This window comes from Pseudoliparis swirei, chromosome 3, assembly GCF_029220125.1.
Source record: "Pseudoliparis swirei isolate HS2019 ecotype Mariana Trench chromosome 3, NWPU_hadal_v1, whole genome shotgun sequence".
NCBI classification, from domain to species: domain Eukaryota; kingdom Metazoa; phylum Chordata; class Actinopteri; order Perciformes; family Liparidae; genus Pseudoliparis; species Pseudoliparis swirei.
Window position 1 is genome coordinate 22,624,311 of NC_079390.1, and position 21,752 is coordinate 22,646,062.

Genomic DNA, 21,752 nt, shown 5'->3' on the forward strand with positions numbered 1-21,752 from the left:
GACTTACTGCGTCAGTGCACAGACCAAATCAATGATTGGATGTGCCAAAATTTCCTCCAACTAAATGAAAATAAAACCGAGATAATTGTGTTTGGTGCTAAAGAAGAAAGGCTGAAAGTTTGTGCTCATCTGGACTCCCTTTCTTTAAAGTCGAAAAATCAAGTTAAAAATTTAGGTGTTATAATTGATTCGGATCTGAATTTTAATACCCACATCAAATCAATAACAAAATCAGCCTATTACCATCTAAAAAATATAGCAAGAATTAGAGGATTTATGTCCAAACAAGATTTAGAAAAACTAATTCACGCCTTCATCTCCAGTAGGTTAGACTATTGTAATAGTCTTTTTTCAGGTCTCAACAAAAAAGCACTACGACAACTACAACTTATACAAAATGCAGCTGCCAGAGTCCTAACAAAGACTAAGAAAGTTGAACACATTACACCCATTCTCAGGTCTCTGCATTGGCTACCAGTACATCAGAGAATCGACTTCAAAATACTGCTGCTCGTTTATAAATCTCTAAATGGTGTAGGTCCAAAATATATCTCTGACTTGCTTCCACCTTATGAACCCTCTAGGCCTCTTAGGTCATCTGGGGCCGGTCTGCTAACTGTTCCCAGGGTTAAAACAAAACATGGTGAAGCAGCATTCAGTTATTATGCCACACACAGTTGGAACAAACTTCCGGAAGAGCTTAGATCTGCACCAACTCTTACTACTTTCAAAAACAGGCTAAAAACGTTTATGTTCTCCATTGCCTTAAATTGAATCTTGTATTAATCCTGAAATAATAAGACAACGACAGAAGGAATGATTCTTTGCACTTAGATTTTTATCTTTATTTTTTCTTTTATTAATCTTCTTTTATGCTTTTATGCCTTTTTAAATTGTTACTTTGATGCACTTTGTATTCCTTTTTTTTTTTATTTCTTATTCTTGATCTATTTTTTGTAAAGCACTTTGAATTGCATTCATGTATGAAATGTGCTATATAAATAAACTTGCCTTGCCTTGCCTTGCCTTGTCGTGGAAAAACTGATGACTTGATTTTTCGAGTCAGCAGTGTTGTCAAATAATTTAAAGTGCTCCCCGTGCATAAAAATAGGAAGAGAAATGTTGCTCTCTCGAAGATAATACCATATACTCGTATCACTAAAACTGTTTTGTTACACAGCCGTATGCGGGATGGTTAATATGTTTGTTTGAGAGTGTTTCAGGGTCTCGGGCCATAATGAGTCACTTGATTCTCACTTTACCCCCCACTGCCGGCAGCATTTAGCTGCGTTGATGGCAACACAATGCATCTGGAAGTCATCCAGAGCTGTAGTTACATACGTTACTCTAGTTTTAATGTTCACACCGGCTGGCAAAGGCTCAACATGCACAACCCGAAGCGTTTCTTTATTACGAGCATTCAATGTCACGCTCTCTCCGACAATCCAGAGGGGGGTGGAGAGACATTTCAATCGCTAGTTTCGGGAGGCTTCAGCAGATGCAGCTGAGTCGATGGAGAGTGACACTGGAAACGAGTGGTTCACTTCTAGTACTAGTAGTCGTGAACTAGGAAGAGCGAGGGGACTTCAGCACTGACTTGTACTGAAAAGACTGAGGGCCACTCCTCTGGTTGTATATAAGTCTATGATACATGTGGTGAGGCTGCATTCTCTCTACTGACCACCAGGAGGTGACTCCTCTGGTTGTATAGAAGTCAATGCTTCATGTGTTAAATCTGCATTCTATATACTGACCACCAGGGGGGAAATCACATGGCTGTTTAGAAGTATATGCTTCATGTGTTGAGGCTACATTCTCATTACTGACCACCAGGGTCACATTCGGGAGTCAACCTTTTGTTCTGCAAAGTGAAACCGGTGATTCATGTCAAATAACCCACAATATCTCTCCTGACCACCAGGGGGTGTATCCTCTGGTTGTATAGAAGTCTATGCTTCATGTGTTAAAGCTGCATTCTCTCTACTGACCACCGGGGGGCAAATCTTCTGGTTGTATAAAAGTATATCCTTCATATGTTGAGGCTGTATTCTCTCTACTGACCACCAGGGGGCGACTCCTCTGGTTGTATAGAAGTCTATATAATGACTCTACTTCTCTCTTGATGTATTTCCTCAGTAAACATTGTAAACATGAGTTTGTGTCTCAGTCTCTAGTTTCTCTATATTTCTCTGATTGGCTGTTCAGGGTAGCCAATCAGTGCATTATAAAACACAAGGAGATATTAGAACAAATACAATGCAATGGCCCCCAAAGAAAAGAGCTCCAGGAATATTCTCAACGCACACTCGTGGCGGGGATCGTGGCAAAATAAAGACACATTTGGTCAGTGCGAGGTTGAATCAGGGAAAACTCCCAGATGACTCAAGCACCCGAGCAGCGCTCTTTATTCATCACACTTCCTGTTCCTGACCGCTTCCCCTGCGTCAGAGCGCACAACAAAATCAAGCCGAAGCATGATTCGCTTTGAAGGGAAAATCAGCCGGTTGGTATGGGCCGCACGCACAAACAATGTGTTGTTGCCGATGGCGCCGAGTGGTCGCCTTTGTCCGCGCACTTAAAAGAGAGCTGAACCTCAGGGTCTGACTTTGAGAGCTCGATGGCTGCGTTAGGAGATGAAATTATGTCATTTCTCAACTCAATTATACAATTAAATGTCTTTTGAATGCTTCTGATATCGGCGGGCTTTGATAATTCCAATGTCATTTCCGCGGGTGGAGAATACCCCGGTGAGGCGTTGTGCTTGAGATAAATATGGGGCAGATGCTCGCGGGGGATCGCGACCACGCATCGAGTGAAGGCGTAGACAAACAAGCGGTTCCTGGGGGTTCTCCAGGACCAGGCCGAGAGGCAGATTGGAGCGGATCGCCTCCCGGGCAGCTGCAGCTCCGCCGGCGGCGGCTCAACGCACGGTGACCGCAGCGGACGACGCGCACTCATTCCTGGACTCATTCGAGGCGACAGCGGGGGCGGCTGGCCGGCCCGTGGCCGAGGGGGCAGTCCGGCTCCTGCCTCTTCTGGCTGCGACCCGGGGGGGGAGCAGTTCATGGGTGGGATGCCGGCCCGAACGGCGGCGTGGATCCGCCATCACCGCATCACGGCACCTTGGCATTGGACCACGTGTCGATTCATCCCCCCAGTTCTGGGGCCAGTACCCCTCCCTCAGGTCCCCGATCCACTGACCACGTCCGGCACCCTACAGGTGGCCGGCTCTGCAACACCGTCCCCCGGTCCAGGAGAGACGTACCGCGTTCCGGTAACAATCCAGGGGTGTACTCGGGCTGTACGCAGTCTTTGATCCACCGAAGCCGGGTTCGGCCCGGGGCGTTGGTGGAGGCGTTGTGGGTGGAAATGAGCCGTGTGCACGGAGACATTTACGAGTATCAGTGGAAATTAGACACACGGGGGTGAGATGCACAAGGTTACGGTTGCGGTTAGCTCCCGCCTTACGCACCATGTAATCTTGGGAACAGATTGGCCGGGGTTTAACAAATTAACGGGACAGGCTGTGGGGGTGCGTTCAGGGTCATGCAGTATGCGCGCCGTGCTCAGAGGTGATGCGAGGTTGTCCGACACAGCAGGCGGGGAGGGGGAACCGGCAGAGTCTCCACAGGAGGCTCCGCCGGTTTCACTCCATGGAAGATTTCCCCCCTGAGCAGTCTCGGGATGATGCTCTACGCTCGACTTTCAAACAAAGTGAGAAGAAGTGATGGTCAGTTGGTGCATTTTTGCAAAGAGTGTCGCGCAGGCGCTGTTAAAGGTCATCTCCCGAGTCGGAATCCCGAAAGAGATTCTGACTGACCAGGGCGCCCGGTTCACGTCAAGAACACTGAGAGAATTTCACGGGTTACTGAGCATCAAGTCTATTCGAGCCAGCGTGCACCGACGGTCTGGTGGAGCGTCTGAATAAGACTTTGAAGTCTATGATTCGTAAATTTTTAATAGCGAAGATGAACATAATTGGAATAAATGGCTTGATTCTCTGGTTCCCCGGGCCTCCACGTATTTTTCTCCCTTTGAACTGTTGTTCGGCTGGACACCGCGGGGGATTCTCGACCTGATTAAGGAAAACTAGAAGGAAGTTCAGAGCGTGCAGCAAAAACGAGATCCAGTACGTCCTGGACCAGTGAGCAAAGCTCCACACACTGGGTCAGAACCGTGCCAGGTTGAGGTGGAATCGGCCTCAGCTTGGATCAATCTGTGTGTGGGTGTCTCTTCCCAATAAAACCAGTCAAGGCGGGGAGCAGAGCGATTCGGAGCGGATGATCGAAGCGACCGGGATTAAGGACACCCTCGCAGCATAAGCTTGCAACAATAAAAAATAAACTAAGAACTGAATCCCGATGTCAGAGAGCGGAAATAAATCCGTCACCACTGAACACTGAGGGTTTTCCAAGATCTCTCAATCAATGACTTCAAAACTCGCTGAAGACGGGATGAAATACTTGGATGGTTTTGTTCGCGTAGGAGTTATGCCGCATGTTTACGACGAACACCAAATCCAAAAGAAACTAAGACTTGCAGAGACGTCATGATTCAGAACCCACACTCGGAAAGATAAGCACCTGCGGGGAGTCGAACCTTTGAAACTCTCGCAGCGTCGGTTCCTGGAAGTGGAGCGATGACGCTGACTCTTGAAATATAGTTTGGAGCGCTGTGTGGGATTTTTGTCCTCAGTGAGATGCAGATTTCTACCTGGTGCGATGACAACAAATGCTAATCAACCAGGGAGATGAGCGAAGAGATGCGGGCCTTTTCCCACTCTCTATGTTAAACTATTAAACCCAGTGGAAAGTAACAGAGTTCTCAAGGGTTGTGTTCAAGTGCAATTTTGAGAAACCCGACCGTCGGATGAAACCCACTTTGTTCTTGCGTTTCTTTCCTGCCGGAGGAAGTGTGTACGATTGAAGGGGATATCTATCGAAAAAAATATGATATCGACGACTATATTTTCTTTGGTGTATAATCAACTTTTTTTGTTGTTACCTTCGAATAAGCCGTTTATATCTACACACTGCCCTGTTTCTACAGGACTCCAGAAGGCCGATGGTGAGATGTCCTCCTCTCAAAGCTCCTCTCTCTGTCTCTCTGTCTCTTTGTCTCTCTGTCTCTCTGTCTCTTTGTCTCTCTCTGTCTCTTTGTCTCTTTGTCTCTCTCTCTCTTTGTCTCTCTGTCTCTTTGTCTCTCTGTCTCTCTGTCTCTTTGTCTCTCTGTCTCGTTGTCTCTCTGTCTCTGTCTCTTTGTCTCTCTGTCTCTCTCTCTCTTTGTCTCTCTCTCTCTTTGTCTCTGTCTCTTTGTCTCTCTGTCTCTCTGTCTCTCTGTCTCTTTGTCTCTCTGTCTCGTTGTCTCTCTGTCTCTTTGTCTCTCTGTCTCTGTCTCTTTGTCTCTCTTTCTCTCTTTGTCAGAGAGGAGAACACGATTCAAAGCGAGGCTTCATTTGACTCGAGTAGACGCTGAGAACTCCGTAATAAAACCCTCACGAGTAAAAGGGAGGGAACGGCAGCTGCTCAACACAACAAGCGGAAAAACAACCTGCAGAAATGCTCATTTTTCCACCGCAGGAAATGTGAGTGATGTCATACAGAGTTTGATTATCAGTAGATGAGGGATAACCAATGAGAGCCGATCACTCAGATAATTGTTTAGCTGAGAATCTACTTGAAAGATGTTGGAAATCCTGTTTTGCTGCTCATTTGATTCCTTAAAATAATCACCAAGAACCAATACGAGTATCGATAAGCAGTGTCAAAAAGTGTACTAGTATCGATAAAATACTATCAATACTCAGCTGTCACCAAACGACCATATGGTACTCTTACGATGGCTCTCGATTGGCCCATTTGCGTTTTTCTTTTCTCCCAAATCCCTCCTCCCCTGTAGTCATGGCGGATCCCAGTGACGGCGCTTTGGGGAACGACGGTGGATTCTCTGTGCCAGTGGTTCTCGAACAGGAGAAGAAGAAAAGCACTTGCTGTGGCGACCTTGAAGTAGTTTGAAAAGACAGAAGCTTTGAGAAAAGTTTGTTCTACGGACGCCTGCGATCAGACGGACGCCTTTCATGGCGGTATCGTCTGATGTCTTCACGGCGGCGCCGCCACAACAAACGCTATTTCCATCAAACGTTCACTCCGCCTCACAGCAGTTTATATGTTCGAGGATTATCGATGTGTTGTTTTCGTGACGCGCGCTCAAGTCGACGGCGGCCGGTAATGCGCTGGCGAGCAGCGCGAGGGCGAGCAGCGGCGCGGCGTTATCGCGACGAACCGCCGAGTGAATGAGGACGCCTCAAAGTGGCTGTGAATCAAGCCATTCATCACACCTCCCATCCTTCCACCCACTATCCAATCATTCAGCCAGCTATGCTTCTCTCTGCCCATCCCTCCACCATCCATCCATTCACCCATTCATCCATCCAACTGCCAATCCATCCATTCACCCATTGACCCATCCAATCAATCATACCTCCCACCCTTCCATCCATCCACTATCCAATCCATTCAGCCAGCCATCATTCCCTCTGCACATCCATCCATCTATTCATCAATTCATCCATCCAACTGTCCATTAATTCCCCCATTGACCCATCCACTATCCAATCATTCACCCATCCACTATCCAATCATTCAGCCAGACATTCTTCCCTCCGCCCATTTATCCATCCAACTGTCCTTCCATCTACTGTATCTATTCACCCCTTCAACCATCCACTATCAAATCATTCACCCATTCATCCATCCAACTGCCAATCCACCCGTCCATTGACCCATCCCCTCAATCATACCTCCCATCCTTCCGTCCATCCCCTATCCAACCATTCAGCCAGCCATCCTTCCCTCCGCCCGTCCATCCATCCATTCATCCATCCAACTGTCAATCCATTAATTCACCCGTCCACTCAACCGTTAGCCGACCACTGAACTATCCGTCCATCACTGTGAATCAAGATGAGTACACGTGAAGCAGGACGGAGAACAGCTGGAACTAACCGAGTCCCAGAGTCAAATATTTAATCTCAACAAGCTGATAAGAACGCATTTAGAGGGATTTGAAAGGAAGTCGCTCGTCCCTGTAAATGTATCATTGGCGGCCAGAGGACAGCGTCGGCGTGCACGTGAATATGCAGAAGCAACAAGTCAACGTGCGCAGTGTCAATTTATCCTTGTTTTCAAAAAGCTGCGCTAAAAGGAGCTTTAATTATGCTAAATATAAAACTAGAGAACGTGCTTTTGTATGAGCTGTTGTGAAACTCCTTTTAAAAGAAAAGCACTTTATTATTGTGTTATTATTTTCAAGATAAGAATTGTTTTTAAATGGGCACCCTAACTGAGAGGAGAACCCCAACACAAGCTCAAACTTGTGTGAAGTTCTTCTACCAACTTTCTTTCAGTTACAATGGCGGTTTAGAGGCATTTATGATGAACTTACATGGAAAAAATACACATTTTTCGTGCCTTCTGAGAGATTCCTGCAGCCCCGTGGCTCCATAGAGCGATGACTCGCGCTCTGCTCCCTCGTGGGGAGGCCAGGAGCGGACGAGTCACGGATCTTTATGTTGGCGTGGTGGTATTTAGACGTTATTGGAGTCGCAGTGTGCATACTAAACGCGCTTTTGATGCTCAACAAGAAGATTAAATGTCACGCGATACTGCGAGAAGCGCTTGATTTGCCACGCTGTGAGATCAGTGTCACTCTGCCTGTCAACGGGGGCTGCTGCCTTGTTTCATTCAGAACAGATGCTCAGAGTTTTAGTGTCTCATTTGAGCCTAACAAGTCATACAATACAGTATTATTGTTGGTCGAATTCAATAAAGGCAGATTTTTCACATAAAAAGAAGAAATAATACCGAATTAATGAGCACATTGATGGTCCCCAGAGGATGAACATTTGGGACATGTCATTAGTTTGTCTTTACTATCTGGCAAAAAACATAAAAACACAATCTAAATAAGGTATATCATATTCTAATAGCCATCTGATAGCAACACACACTGCATGTTAGGTTTCTATTAAAGACGTGGGGCAGATGTTCAACACATTTCCAGAGAATCTGCACCAAAAAAACGATTACAAATGATCGCGAGTCTCCATCCGCTCACCGCAGCGTCAGCATCAACAGTTGCTGTCATCAAATCACCCAAAAGAAAACTGAAATAAAATAGAAACGCACCCTGAGCCACAAGTGAATCCAGTTTTCTGTGAGTCGGTTTGATTTATTGTTTTTCATATTTTAACCACTTAAAAAAGTCGGCCAAGCATAAAGGTTTTTTTCTTTCGCGATATTTACGCTACCCTCACCCTCTCACTCCTTGACCTTTCTCGATTGATAACACGCATACAGACAGGTGGATGGAAACCAACGTTCACGCATCGGTTGCATCAGAGATGCATTGGAGGTGTTCGCTCTGGTTCCAGCTGGCTGGAGGTCAGGTTGATTGACAGCTGGTCTCTCCAACCACTTGCCAAGTATTTACATTTTCTCAAATAAGCTTCCCTTTTCCAAACAGTTTCCATCTCTCAACAATACCAAAACGTAAAGCAATGAACTGAAAATATCGACCGCCCGCGACATTACAGTCGACCTTTGTTCCTTCGCCACGACTCTAAATGACAATACACCGAATTACCATGAAATAAATTAGATGTCTGCGTATCGTTATTACGGTGTGATTAGAGGATTAAAACCTTTGAGCCTGCAGTTGTCTGGAGACCATGTAGCAAGACCCCCCACACACACACACACACACACACACACTCCAAGGAAATCAAATCCAGCGGAGCAATAAAGAAAACACACACGACGCCTACGCCAGGAAGTCGTCCCGCCCGGCTGGTGTTTGTCGAGGCTCCGCGAAACATTTACAGCGCGACACTCACCCCCCCCCCCCCCCCTTTTCTCAGGGAGGAAAGGAGGAAAAGGCTTTTTGGAACGAGTAAGAACAAACTTGTGTTTATAAGTATATAAATATATACATATGTATATATATATATACATATGTATATGTATATATATATATATATATACATAAAAGTATATATCCGATCAATGCTGTACTTATATAGATATATATATACATATCTGTATATATATATATATATGTATATCTATAGATATATATATATAAATACATATATCTATATATAGATATATATATACATATATATACATATATATATATACAGTATATGTATATCTATTGATATATATAAATATAAATACATATATCTATATATAGATATAGATATATATATATACATATATATATATATATATATATAAATAAAAGTATATATCCGATCAAAGCTGGACTTATTCTGCTGGGCCGTTGAGAAAATCCCAACAAAGAAGTTTATTAATATATATATATATATATACTTCACAGACACAGCTGTGTTACTGAAAGCAGAACACGACAAATCTAACTTAAATATGTTCAGATATTTTTAAACGTTAAATAGAAGAACGTTTCTTTTTTTTATGTGGAGGAGAAAAACGATGAACGTCGTTGTTATTCGGAGCTACTTTCCAATCAGGAATCCCTTCCGGGATGCACAGGGGGGGATTCCAAGAACAATTGATTTTCCTTTTCAACCAGAGCTGTGGAGAGAGACGAGGTGGGCAGTATTTCCCGTCTTCCTTAAAACAAAAAGTCTGTTCCGCCGATTCCATTGGCTCAAAATATCGGTCTTTGATCTTGTGATACTGTGTATATTCCAGATGTGGACCTGGTACGTGGGTCTGTTTATTCCACAGTCGGTGTTCGCGTGCAGATGGCGTAACCATGGTTTTAGAAAGTCTTCATTCGAGCCACAAATCGACCGCTGTGGCTAAATGCAGCAGGGGCTTATGCTGCAGTTCCCCTCGTGGCCACGAGGCGTTAGGTCTCAGCATCTTGCAACAAATACAGAGAAACAATTGGGGGGGGGGGGGGGGGTAACTGTAAAACTATTGAGGCTAGCCTCGCTCTTATAACTACGTCCTTTGAGAGTCAAACGGGTTTAAATTGGGGTTAGTGAGCCGGCTTACAGGACTTTGACCTCTGACCCCTTTGAAGTGGAACCAGGCTGAGTTGACGAATAACATTAATACAAACAGCAAAGCGTACAGTTTGTTTAAAGCAGTCAAATTCAGCAATAATTCTCAAAACACAAAAAACAAAAGATTTTTTTTGACATTATTAAAGTTTCATCAACCAATTGTGGCCACTAGGGGGCGGAGGAACGCTCAAACAAGATGGCGGACACCCGTTAAACACACACTGTGGCTAGCACGTTAGCAAATAGTTCACACACCCAGCACAACTGAGCATCAGTAGTCCAATAGCTCCTCTGCCTTCACTCATTCCCAATAATAATAATAAAATCGTACAAATATTCTTCTAAAACGAGTTTCTTCACCGGCCAGTTTGCAGCGGTTTGATCGGAACTTGAAAAAAGCAAGAAAATGAAATTGCGGTTTGCAGTTTTCTAAACGTCCTCACGCGTGTTTTTGTCTGATATGATATTTCTCCTCCCCGTCCTGTGAACTCTCGGGTTTCAGGACGCCGCCGTGAAGCGCTCTTCATCCACAAAGGAAAATCAGATGTAACAGTTCAAAAAAAAAAAAAAAAGCTGGGAGCTTTCGCACGTATCCTTTAGTGTGGCCTCATTAAAGTACACACACACACACACACACACTTTACACCAAAGGACAAAGAGGCGGGAAGCGGGAGTGCCCACTCTCTGCCGTGGTGGATGAGGTCGTGAAGTTCTGCTCATCCCGTGGGAACACAAGTGATCGGATGTAACGTCGGCAAATGGAGGAGAAGTGACTTCTTCTTCAGGCGCATGGAGTTTAAACTGATAGGTGGATATTTTATATTTGCATTAATGCCCCCCCCCCCTCCCTGTTAATGAACCACCAGTATTTAAACACACCCCCTCGGCGCGTTCATGCAGAATGAGACAAACCGAAGCCAGAATGGAGCTGAACGGACCCGTCTAACAGCTGGCATCATCGTGACGCAACGCGAGCTCTGGATCTGGCATTATAAATAACTCCTCTTGAGTCGTAGCAGCAGCAATAACATCCCGTAACGAGAGCCTGGCATGAACATGTGGCCCCCGCTTGGCCACGAGGACGAGGCGGCGGCGGCGGCGGCCTGCCCTGGACTCTTGATGGGGTTCTGCTGTGGCGGGAGAGAAAAAAAATCACTCTCTACATCGAGCGGAGCGTTATGAGACTCGGGGGGGCTTCAAGTGGATTGATTCCCCCCCCCCCCCCCTGTTAAGTGAAGGTCTGGGAATGGCTTTTGGTCTGAGGCAACAGATGGCTCCTCTGCTCTTAAAGGGATACACGCAGAGTTTCCAGGGGAGGTCATCCCATCGGTCAGAGACACTGGAATCATCGGGTGCTCTGGGTGTAGCAACATGCTATGGAGTTAGCATGGAGCGGTGGTTCCTCTCGGTGGGGGGGGGGGGGGGGGTGCACGTGGTGCACTTATGTGCATGCAGACATATTACAGTATTATTGTATATCACACCGGCCTCAGCTCTCGTCTTGTTCTGTAGCTGTCGCTCTCCACACTTCACGTCATCTATGTTCAACTGAAATTGCCAAACAAACAACGTTTTATATATATATATATATAAATTTTTTTGTATTTTTTTTTAATTGTGAATATATATATATGTGTATCATTTTAGAAAGAAAAGAAAGAAAGATATATATATTTAGATATTAATGTTGTTGCAATCCAATGATGATTATCATTGTTTGCTGTATATATATATATATAAAGTTTTTATTTTTTGGAAGAAAAGAAAGAAAAAGAAAATATATATATATATACATTTTGTTCAAATCCAATGATGATTATCATTGTTTGCTTTATATATATATATATATATTCGATCTAAATATAAATAAATCTGATAAATTACAATTTTAAAACATAGCTTTTTGATTGATGATTATATGAATGGCTTCTTGTATATGGAAGAATAGTGGAATATTAGTAGGCGTGTAAACATACTCATTTGATAATAATAATAAAAAAAGGAAATATCCTGGGAAACAAATACAAGTTATCCTCAACAACAACAACAACAACATCTGAAGTATACGGTTTTAAAGGAAACAATGCAGCTCAAGTCCCGTGCTGAGGAGACGGCGGCGCTCTGCCAGAGCGAGACATCTCGGGGGAGTCCTGCATGCGCACACACACACACACACACACACACACACACACACACACACACACACACACTCGAGTCTTATCTCCCAGAAACACAGGAGCCTGCTCCGCCATGTGGGCCGCGACCGGGAGTGAGCGACCCTCCACACCCACGACTAACGGCCATGAATTGATGTGGCAGAGATCCTCTCCACACACACAGACACACACACACACCACACACACACACACACACACACACAACCCGTCGCGGGGGAGCCGGGACACTCGGTGTGTGATGCACTTTTCAGCTTGAATTAAAAGGTTGAGTCACGTAATGCTGCTGCTATGCAGATTAGCCGGCAGGTTCCTCTGGCGAGCGTGGAGGATGTCCCCCCCCCCGTTGCCAGGAGCGATGTGGCGTGTGGGGGGGTGTTCCGCCGTCCTTCAGGCCGACGTCCTTCCACGCGGCTCGAATCTTAACGAGGGAGAGGGTCCTCTGGCCGCGTCCTCCGGGACCCGTCTGTCCGGTGGCGCTTCACGCCATCTCGTTTCAACGCCGGACGTTAAACACGAAGCCCGGCGCCGTCGTCTCGGGATCGTCACCTGCTCTTTATTTATTGATGTAGTGACGCGTCCGCCTGCATCGGTCTCATCAGCCGGAGGCGATAAGCACGCCGGCGACTCTATACAACCCGTCGGATATTTCTTTGAATTACAATCGGTTGCTACCATGGTTACCAAGACGCTCCTATGGGCTGGTCTTCATTATTCTTGTTGTGGGGGGGGGGGGGGGTGGAAGTTGACGTTGCAATCAACCGGCGTCGCCGAGGACTCTTCGGGTGATGGTCAAGTCATGAAGATGACGCGGCGGCAGATGTTTGTGTGTAATTGCCTTATTATAAGGGAGGATGGAGATGAGCCTCGGGGGGGGGGGGCGGGGGGGGTCATCAACCAATAGGATGAAGCCTAACAGCCGATTGGACGGCCGCTGTCATCGAGACGAGAGCAGCAGAACGTTCATGTTTCATCCAGATGTTTTAAGACCTTGACAAACACCGGGACGCTTCTCTCTGGGACGTCGCTCTAATCTACGACTTTGTACTCGCGCCAATTCGTGAGTTTTTTTACTCGTAGATTTGCTACTTTAATCTTGTAAATTCGATCGCTGACGAAACATTCCTTCTGCCCTCGACGGCCCCGAGAGGAGACCTTTAAAAGGCCCTCGGTGCGTCGTGCCCTCCCTCTCGTCTGAAGGCAAAAGGGTTTCGAATGCCAATACTCGAAAGTCAGTTACTGTTATTAATATTCTGAATATTTCTCTTACAAATGTAAAACCTCTCTGTTGTAAATGTTTAACTTTGTATTCTCGCGACGTTTGTGAGATTTTACTTGTAGATCCGATGACTTCCGAACATTCTTCGTACCCTCAACGGCCCCTAGAGGGCGTCGCGGGTATCCGCGACGCGGTCTCTCACTTCCTGTCTCGTGTCGTCGCTCTCGCTCTGCAGGTCATGAAAGTAGTTTTTTTGTTTATCGATGGCTAGAGAGCGAAGTTTTAATCCTTCACACTTCCTTGAACACCAGAACCGAACCGACGCTCGAGTCCTTCTGATCCTCCACGGTCCAGAACCACGATCGGCGAGCGGTCCGCTTCCGGGGATGGAACCGCCGGCTTCGCTACTCATCGGACGAGCGGCGTCTGCCTGGAAGGCGCCGCGAGGGTTGGATCTGCAGCGGGTCGAGAGCTCGTGGATTTCTTCACGGCGATCTTCAGGTTTTTTGTTGTTGTTGTCGAAAAAGCGACAATAATTTTTTTAAACAATGGCCGCCGTCGTTTTGCTGTCTTCTGGGTTTCCAGCTCTCAGAAGTGTCACTTTGCAGTTTGATTATTTAAACTCCCACGCGCTTCACGCGGCGCCGGCCAAAGACGTTCAAGGGAGAGAGAGAGAAGAAGAAAAAAAGAAACGTTGCGTTATGATCGGCGAAAAAATAAAAAAAGAACCAATGAGCAAAAACCCAGAAGAACCAGCAGCGGTGGGGAACCTGTGGCTCGCGAGCCACATACGGCTCTTCCGGTGACGACATATGGCTCTTTTGAGTTTGAGTTAAAAATAATAAAAATATCTCCGCCCGCCACTCTGTAATTGTCTCTATCGCGCCAGATCACAGCAGCAGTCACGTCAGGTCCCTTTCTTCAAGACGTCTTTGTTCTGTTATTAAACTAAACGTCTGTTGTTGATCGTCTCCACAGCAGCGTGTCACTCTGTCTCTACGTGTCGCGTTAACACTTCTCCGCTCGCGTCACCTGCACCCCCCCCCCCCCCCCCCCCAGCATCATGCAGCACCAGAATCGCATTAAAAGCAAGACATATTTCATTTATTATACGTTAAGAATACGATATGGCTCTTAATGAAATACATTTAGAAATATTTGGCTTTTATGGCTCTCCCAGTCAAAAAGGTTCCTGACCCCTGTTATAGAGCAACATCTGCTCCCTACCACCCCCCCCCCCCCCCTCTGCCGCTCTGCCGGTCCAGTTCTGGATTAGAGATGGCCTAACCCCCATGCTGGATTAACTCCGGGAGAAGCCGCTTTGCCGTCGCGCGTTAACCGGCAGTCACCGGCCAGCCGAGCAGAGTCGCTTCCTCAGGAGTCGGGACTCGAGTTCAACCTGTTGAGGTTTCGTCTGGAGACGGAAAGCGTTTCATCAATTTGTCCGTCGAGATTAAACCGTTTAAAAAAAAGAGATTCCGTAGGAACAGTTATTGCTCCCATGAAGCCGCGCCGTTAATTTACATTATTATTATTCATCCGCTCAAAAACCTGTTAGAATGAAAAAGGAGCGACATTCAGCGTAGGAGCCTCAGACGGATATGGACACGCACACACACACACACACACACACACACACACACAGAGCTTCATGCTCTGGAAAGCAACACAAAGAAACAGACGAGACTCTGAGAACTGAGATGAACGTGAAGCTTCACCAAGAAGCCGCGAATCATTCAGCCGATCGGCAGCGGCGGACGAAGAAATGCACACACACACACACACACGCACACACCTACACACACACATGTAGTCATTTGCGCCAATAAAATGGCACATATCTATGAGGAGGAGGAGGAGGAGGGGGGAGCTGTATTCAGCAACAGTTGTCTGTGTGTGTTCGACTGAGAGGGAAAGAGTTCGCTGCAGCGACCCACACACACACACACACACACGGCAGGTTATTGGAGGTAGGAAGAGATGGGGAGGGGGGGGGGGGGGGGGAGCCGAGAGAAGATGAAGCCAGACGGCTGGAGGGACGCCTGGCAACCGGTGGCCCCCAAAAAAAATACACAAAATAAAATGGAGATGCAGGAATAAGAGAAAGAGACACACACACACACACACACACACACACGTTGGTCAGCAGTGGGATGGAGTCGGCTGGAAGGGGGTAACTCACTGGAGTCGTCCGAGTCGTAGCCCTCCACGTCGGGGTCCTCGTCCCTCCTGGCGCTCGGAGAGGAGGCGGCGGCTCCGGCCCCAGCCCGGTCCGGTTTATCCTCATTGGGGCGGTCGCTTTCGGCGGCGGCGGTGGCCGGGGAGGAGGTGGAGGCGGAGGAGGAGGTGGAGAGGGCCGGGCTCGGGGGCCGGAGGGGCGCGGCGGGGGGGGGGCCCCGCGGGTACCGGGGGAAGTAGTCTGAGATCTGCTTGATGGGCTGGATGGGGCCGGGGCACACGTCGATGGCCATGTGCTCCTGGATGCTGATGGCGGGCTTCTCGCCTCTGCGTTGTGTCATGCATGCGGTCCAGCCCGGGAGCCCCTTAGTCCACGACTCACCCCCCCCCCCCCCCCACCAACAACAACAACAACAAAGCGCGAAAACTGGAAGAAGAGAAAAAAGGAAGGTAAACAAAACTAGCCCGCCACCCCCCTCGTTCCTCCTCTTGCCTCGTCCCGTTTTTTGTCTAGTTCCTCCTGGGAGGGCGTTTTGACCTGGGTCCGGGTCCGAGCGGTCCGGGTCCGAGCGGTCCGGGTCCGAGCGGTCAGGGTCCGGGCGGTCCGGGTGGTCTGTGGAGGTCACACCGGGTCTACGTGGAGGTCCGGAGGTCCGGTGCTGCTGCTGTCCCCCCGTCCGCAGACCCAGAGCACGCCGTCTGACAGCCTCACGCACCACTACCTACCCTTCCCCGCTCGCTCCTCTTCCTCTACCCCCACACTGCCCACGCCTGCACCGCCTATCAGAGAGAGAGAGAGAGAGAGAGAGAGAGAGAGAGAGAGAGAGAGAGAGAGAGAGAGAGAGAGAGAGAGAGAGAGAGAGGACGGAGGGAGGGATCAGCTGATGTCACTGACTAGCAACCGAGCGGTAAACAGGAACCCGTCGGCCCAATGGTGCTAATTATGATATTAACTCCGTCCATCTGTCGGGGCCGCGGCGCCGGACGGACTTGTGGGCGTCGCGTTCACCTCGGTGGGAGGAAGTGATGCTTTGTGTTTTTTAGGGGGGGGGGGGGATTCTTCGTCCAGGATATTATTTGGGGGTTTTTTTGGGGACCAGAGAAAACTTTATGCAAATGAAGGATTTTGAGTTCAGTGATGGATTCCGTAATTTTTTATGCAACCACTTAAAAAGACACACACACACACACACATACAGACACACACACGCGCACACACACACACACACACACACACACACACACACACACACACCCTTGAGATCAATGTTGCCACTCAGCCCCAGGCTCCAAAATGCCTAAAGCGCTTCTATAATTGCTCCACCACCTGTTGCTTTTGACTCGGTCGGGTCGTCGGTGGGAATCCGCGACCCTCGTGCAACGCGTCGTCACCGCGCGCGCAACTCGTCGGGTTGACGTTGAGAGCGCGCCGTAACGAGCCGTGACGGCTCGTTAGGAGGCGCGCGTGCAGGTGAGACCACCTGTTCCTCTCGACGGACGCCAGGAGTCACGGAGACTTCTGGGTTCAAATTCCTGCACGAGCGTTTTTTTTATTATCGCGCTGCCATTGTTTTGACGGGAAAGCGCGCGACACTGTCCCTGTTACTCACATTGTGTCACAAAGAGGCTCCTTCGCCCATGGGGGGGCTCTCCCTGCAGACCCCCCCTCCCCCCCAGCCGCCTGCCGCAGGTCTGCCGCCACGTTTCACCCATTCACAGATGACGCAGCGCCCGCTAGTGGCAGCTGCCGGCGCTGCAGGTGTTTCTTTAATCTGTTTATCTTCTAAACAACATAATTACCCAAAACAAACACGTTACAGCCAAAACATGCATTATAATGTATTAATTACTCTAGATAAATCCTTAAGAGTACACACTTAACAATGCTACATTACTAAAGTTGGTTAAACAATAAATGTGTGTGTAATGTGATTTTAAACCATTAAAAGAAACTCATAAGGCTTTTATTAGTGTTAACAAGTGATTATAAATGTTTTATAATGTGACAATAAATGTCTTTGTAATGCAATTAACGCTTTTATCATCTTGACAAAAATTATATTAATATGCATGTTATAAGTACTCATAATGGTTGTATTAACTGTTGTATTAATACTTAATTCAAGCACCGTAATAGAAAGTGTTTACCAGCTGGGTTTCACTGACCTGTTTTCATATCGTGAAACTAAATGTTAAAATCTTTTCGTTTTCCCAGTTTTTAGGACTCATTCCTTTGAGCAGACTTAGTGGCCTTTTAAAAGCGGCTCCGTAAATCCTCCAGACCCGTTTCTTCAAAAGAAGCGCCAAAGAAACTCACTTCCATCACGCCGCGCCCGCAGAGGAGGGGCCCGGGGGCCAAGACGCTTCAATATGAAGGGCCTCAAGTATGAACAGGCCGCACATTAAACGTGCCGCCCGGGGCAGAGGACTCCTCCCTCTGAGGCTTCTGCTCCTTCATACAAACAGCCTGGCGGCCATGTTGTCTGTGGGTGATGACGGCGCCGTCGAGTCACGCAAAGACAACAAAGAGGTTCTCTTGTGAGAAACAACGAGGCGTTCACAGTTTTTGCACGGAACGTTTTCGTTCACAAAGTTATGAATTTATATTCCCTCTATGGTTACATTATTGCCCAAAAGAAAATAGTGAGACTTTACAAACCGGATGCTTTGTAATAATCCAGTTAGCGTGACGGGATTATTGTTTTCGGACGACTTGAGAAAAGTGTTGGGATTGTATTTTAAATCGGACTGGAACAAAAACACACACCTGTTCCTCTCCCACCACGATCAGAAATGAATGGCAAACTCTCAATGGGTGGCTCGCTCGTTAGCTTCCTCGTTAGTTTGCTCGTTAGCTTCCTCGTTAGTTTGCTCGTTAGCTCGCTCGTTAGCTTCCTCGTTAGTTTGCTCATTAGCTCGCTCGTTAGCTTCCTCGTTAGTTAGCTCGCTCGTTAGCTTCCTCGTTAGTTTGCTCGTTAGCTCGCTCGTTAACTCCCTCGTTAGCTCCCTCATTAGTTTGCTTGTTAGTTCCCTCATTAGCTCCAACGTTAGCTTCCTTGTTAGCTTGTAAGTTATCACCCTCGTTAGCTTGTTTGTTAGCTCCCTCGTTAGCTTGCTTGTTAGCTCGCTCGTTAGTTTGCTTGTTAGCTCCCTCATTAGCTCCTTCGTTAGCTCCCTCGTTAGCTCGCTTTTTAGCTCTGTCGTTAGCTCGCTAGTTAGCTTGCTTGTTAGCTCGCCCCTTAGCTCCCTCGTCTGAAATGAAGATGTAAGTCGGTAACAAGGAGGCCACACTGCTTCTTCCTCTCCTCTGTCTGATCCCGTCGACACCTTTTCAAAACACGTGACTGATGTTTATCACCCATTAATTTCCCGTTGATTTCTTACATTCAGACTTGTTTAAACAGTTCATGATTCCCAGCATGAGGACTGAAGGACAAAGTGCACAAAGGGCACGAGGCCTCCGAGTCCCCTGAGTGTTCCTGCTCAGCGGTGACACGGTGAACCGTGTGATTACCAGACGGGGGAGAGGCCCCCGGGGGCCAACAGGAGAACCCCCACGCTGCAGCGAGGCCCTCGTCGTGCTCACCTCCATCGGATTGTGGGTCCCAACAGGCCGGCATTTAAACCGGCATTGTTTTCACAATTTCAACATATTTTCCATCTTAACTCATAGAAATTATGTTGAAAAACTGTGAAGATGAGCATTGTATTGTGAAATGCATGTCGGTCAAAAACAATAAACGGTTTCTCCTCGTGTCACGACTTTGGTCCCACTCCGTGAATAATTAATAGTAATAATAACCCCAGCCCGTGCACCCTGATGTCTCCGCTGATTCAGCTTTGAGCTGCTCTCTTCTTCTTTTGTTATTAAGCTGCATGCTTGATCATTAGCTTCTGAGAGAGGGGGAGAGAGAGAGAGGGGGAGAGAGAGAGAGAGAGAGACTCCTCTCAGCTAAATGGCAGTTAGCAGTCGTCGTTACCTTCGCATTGAAAATGCGGAAGGTTGTGTTTTGATCGCCGTGTATTTATTTATTTATTTATTTATTTGTATGTGTGTTACTCGCATAACTCAAAAAGTTTTAAACCGAATCGCATGAAATTTGGTGGGATGATTGGTTATTATCCGGGGACCAGTTGATTAGATTTTGGGATTGATCGGGTCAAAGGTCAAGGTCAAAGGTCATGAACAGGTCAAATCTTCTTGAATCACATGGAATTTGGTGGGATGATTGGTTATTATCCGGGGACCATTTGATTAGATTTTGGGATCGATCGGGTCAAAGGTTAAGGTCATGGAAAGGTCAAAATCTTCTTTTTACCATAGCACGGTCAATTTTTATCCAATTGGCATGCAACTAATGCCAAAATGTTAATAATTCAATGCCCAATCTAGTGATATGAGAAGGTATGCGCTCTACCGAGTGCCCGCTCTAGTTTACACTGTTGTCATCTGCAGCAGGAGAGTGAACGGAGAAGAAGAAAGGAGCAGGGTCAACGACCTCTTCCCCGTCTGCAGGAACCTGATGACCTCCTAACGAGCTCCGAGGAGCCTCGGCCCCTCAGGAGGGACCTTGACCAGTGTGGCCCCTGCATAACGACCCTCATGACGGCTGGAGAATGTTGCGCAACGCAGAATGAACAGGGTTTTTTTGTTTTTTTGGTTTGGATCAACCTTCTTCGTGAATGTGTGCGTTTCAAAAGGGTCGCTTCTTTTGGGTCGTTTTGAATGTCTTTGTTGTTGTTTTGCATCTTTTTGTTGATGTTTTGCATCACTGTGGTCCTTTTGCATCGCGTTGTGGTCGTCGTGTGCGTCCTTTTGCCATTTTGCATCTTTTTCAAATGCATTAAGAAATGCATTTGAAAGAGGAAGTTGACTCACAGTCAGCGTGTCTCTCATGTGTCGGCTGACCGCGCCCTCTAGTGGCCACAAACAAAAGATTCATTCATTTGATCAGGGCAGGGGGGGGGGATCTTTGTGGTCATTGTGTGTCTCTTTGTTGTCCTTATGTGTCATTGTGTGTCTCTGTTGTCCTTATGTGTCATTGTGTGTCTCTTTGTTGTCCTTATGTGTCATTGTGTCTCTTTGTTGTCCTTGTGTGTCATTGTGTGTCTCTTTGCTGTCCTTATGTGTCATTGTGTGTCTCTTTGTTGTCCTTATGTGTCATTGTGTGTCTCTTTGCTGTCCTTATGTGTCATTGTGTGTCTCTTTGTTGTCCTTATGTGTCATTGTGTGTCTCTTTGTTGTCCTTATGTGTCATTGTGTGTCTCTTTGCTGTCCTTATGTGTCATTGTGTGTCTCTTTGCTGTCCTTATGTGTCATTGTGTGTCTCTTTGTTGTCCTTATGTGTCTCTTATGGGTCGTTTTGCATCTCTTTGGAGTTGTTTTACGTCTTGTGATTGCTTTGCATCTCATGATGGTCATTGTTGTGTCTTATGGGTCGTTTCTCATCTGTTTGTTGTTGTTTTTGTATCTCTATGAAGTGATTTTGCATCTTTGTGGCCATGTCTGTGTCATAGAGGTGGTTTTTTCATTATTTTGTAGTCCTTTTGCTTCTCTTTGAAGTCCTTTTGTGTGTCTTATGGGCCGTCTGGTATCTATTTGTAATCGTTTTGCAACACTTTGTTGTCCTTTTATGTGTCTCACAGGTCATTTTGCATCTGTTTGTTGTTGTTTTGTATCTCATTGTTATCGTTTTGCATCTTTGTGGACATGTTGCTTCTCTTTGTGGTCCTTTTCTGTGTCTTATAGATTGTTTTCCATTACTTTGTAGTCATTTTGCATCTCTTTGTTGTCCTTTTGTGTGTCTTACGGCTCGTTTCTCATCCCGTGATTTCATTTTGTATCTGTTTGTGGTCGTTTTGTTTCTCTTTTTTGTTGTTTTGCATCTCTTTGCTTTTTCAGTCATTTTACTTTGCAGTCCTTTTTGGTCCCTTCGTTGTTGTGCGTCTTGTTGTGTCTCTAATTGGTAGTTTTGTGTCTTTCTGTGGACGGTTTGTTTCTCTTTTGGGTCGTTGTGAACCTATTTGCTTCTCTCCTATTTGCTTCCCAACAAGACATGTGAGCAGTAACTTCAAACGGAGGCTGTGTTCCTGAGCTCCATTCATCCATAACCATACCCATACATCC

The 21,752-nt window shown here is 46.8% G+C and overlaps 1 protein-coding gene across 1 annotated transcript in view; it reads right to left on the bottom strand.

Moving 5' to 3' along the window:
* The window catches only part of doc2b (double C2-like domains, beta), a 108,516-nt gene extending 92,165 nt beyond the window's left edge, over nucleotides 1-16,351 (bottom strand). The window contains exon 1 of the mRNA XM_056411439.1: nucleotides 15,630-16,351. Coding sequence (XP_056267414.1) covers nucleotides 15,630-15,966 — 337 coding nt within the window. The 5' untranslated portion in view covers nucleotides 15,967-16,351. The remainder of the gene's footprint in view (nucleotides 1-15,629) is intronic.
* Between the last annotated feature and the right edge of the window lie 5,401 nt (nucleotides 16,352-21,752).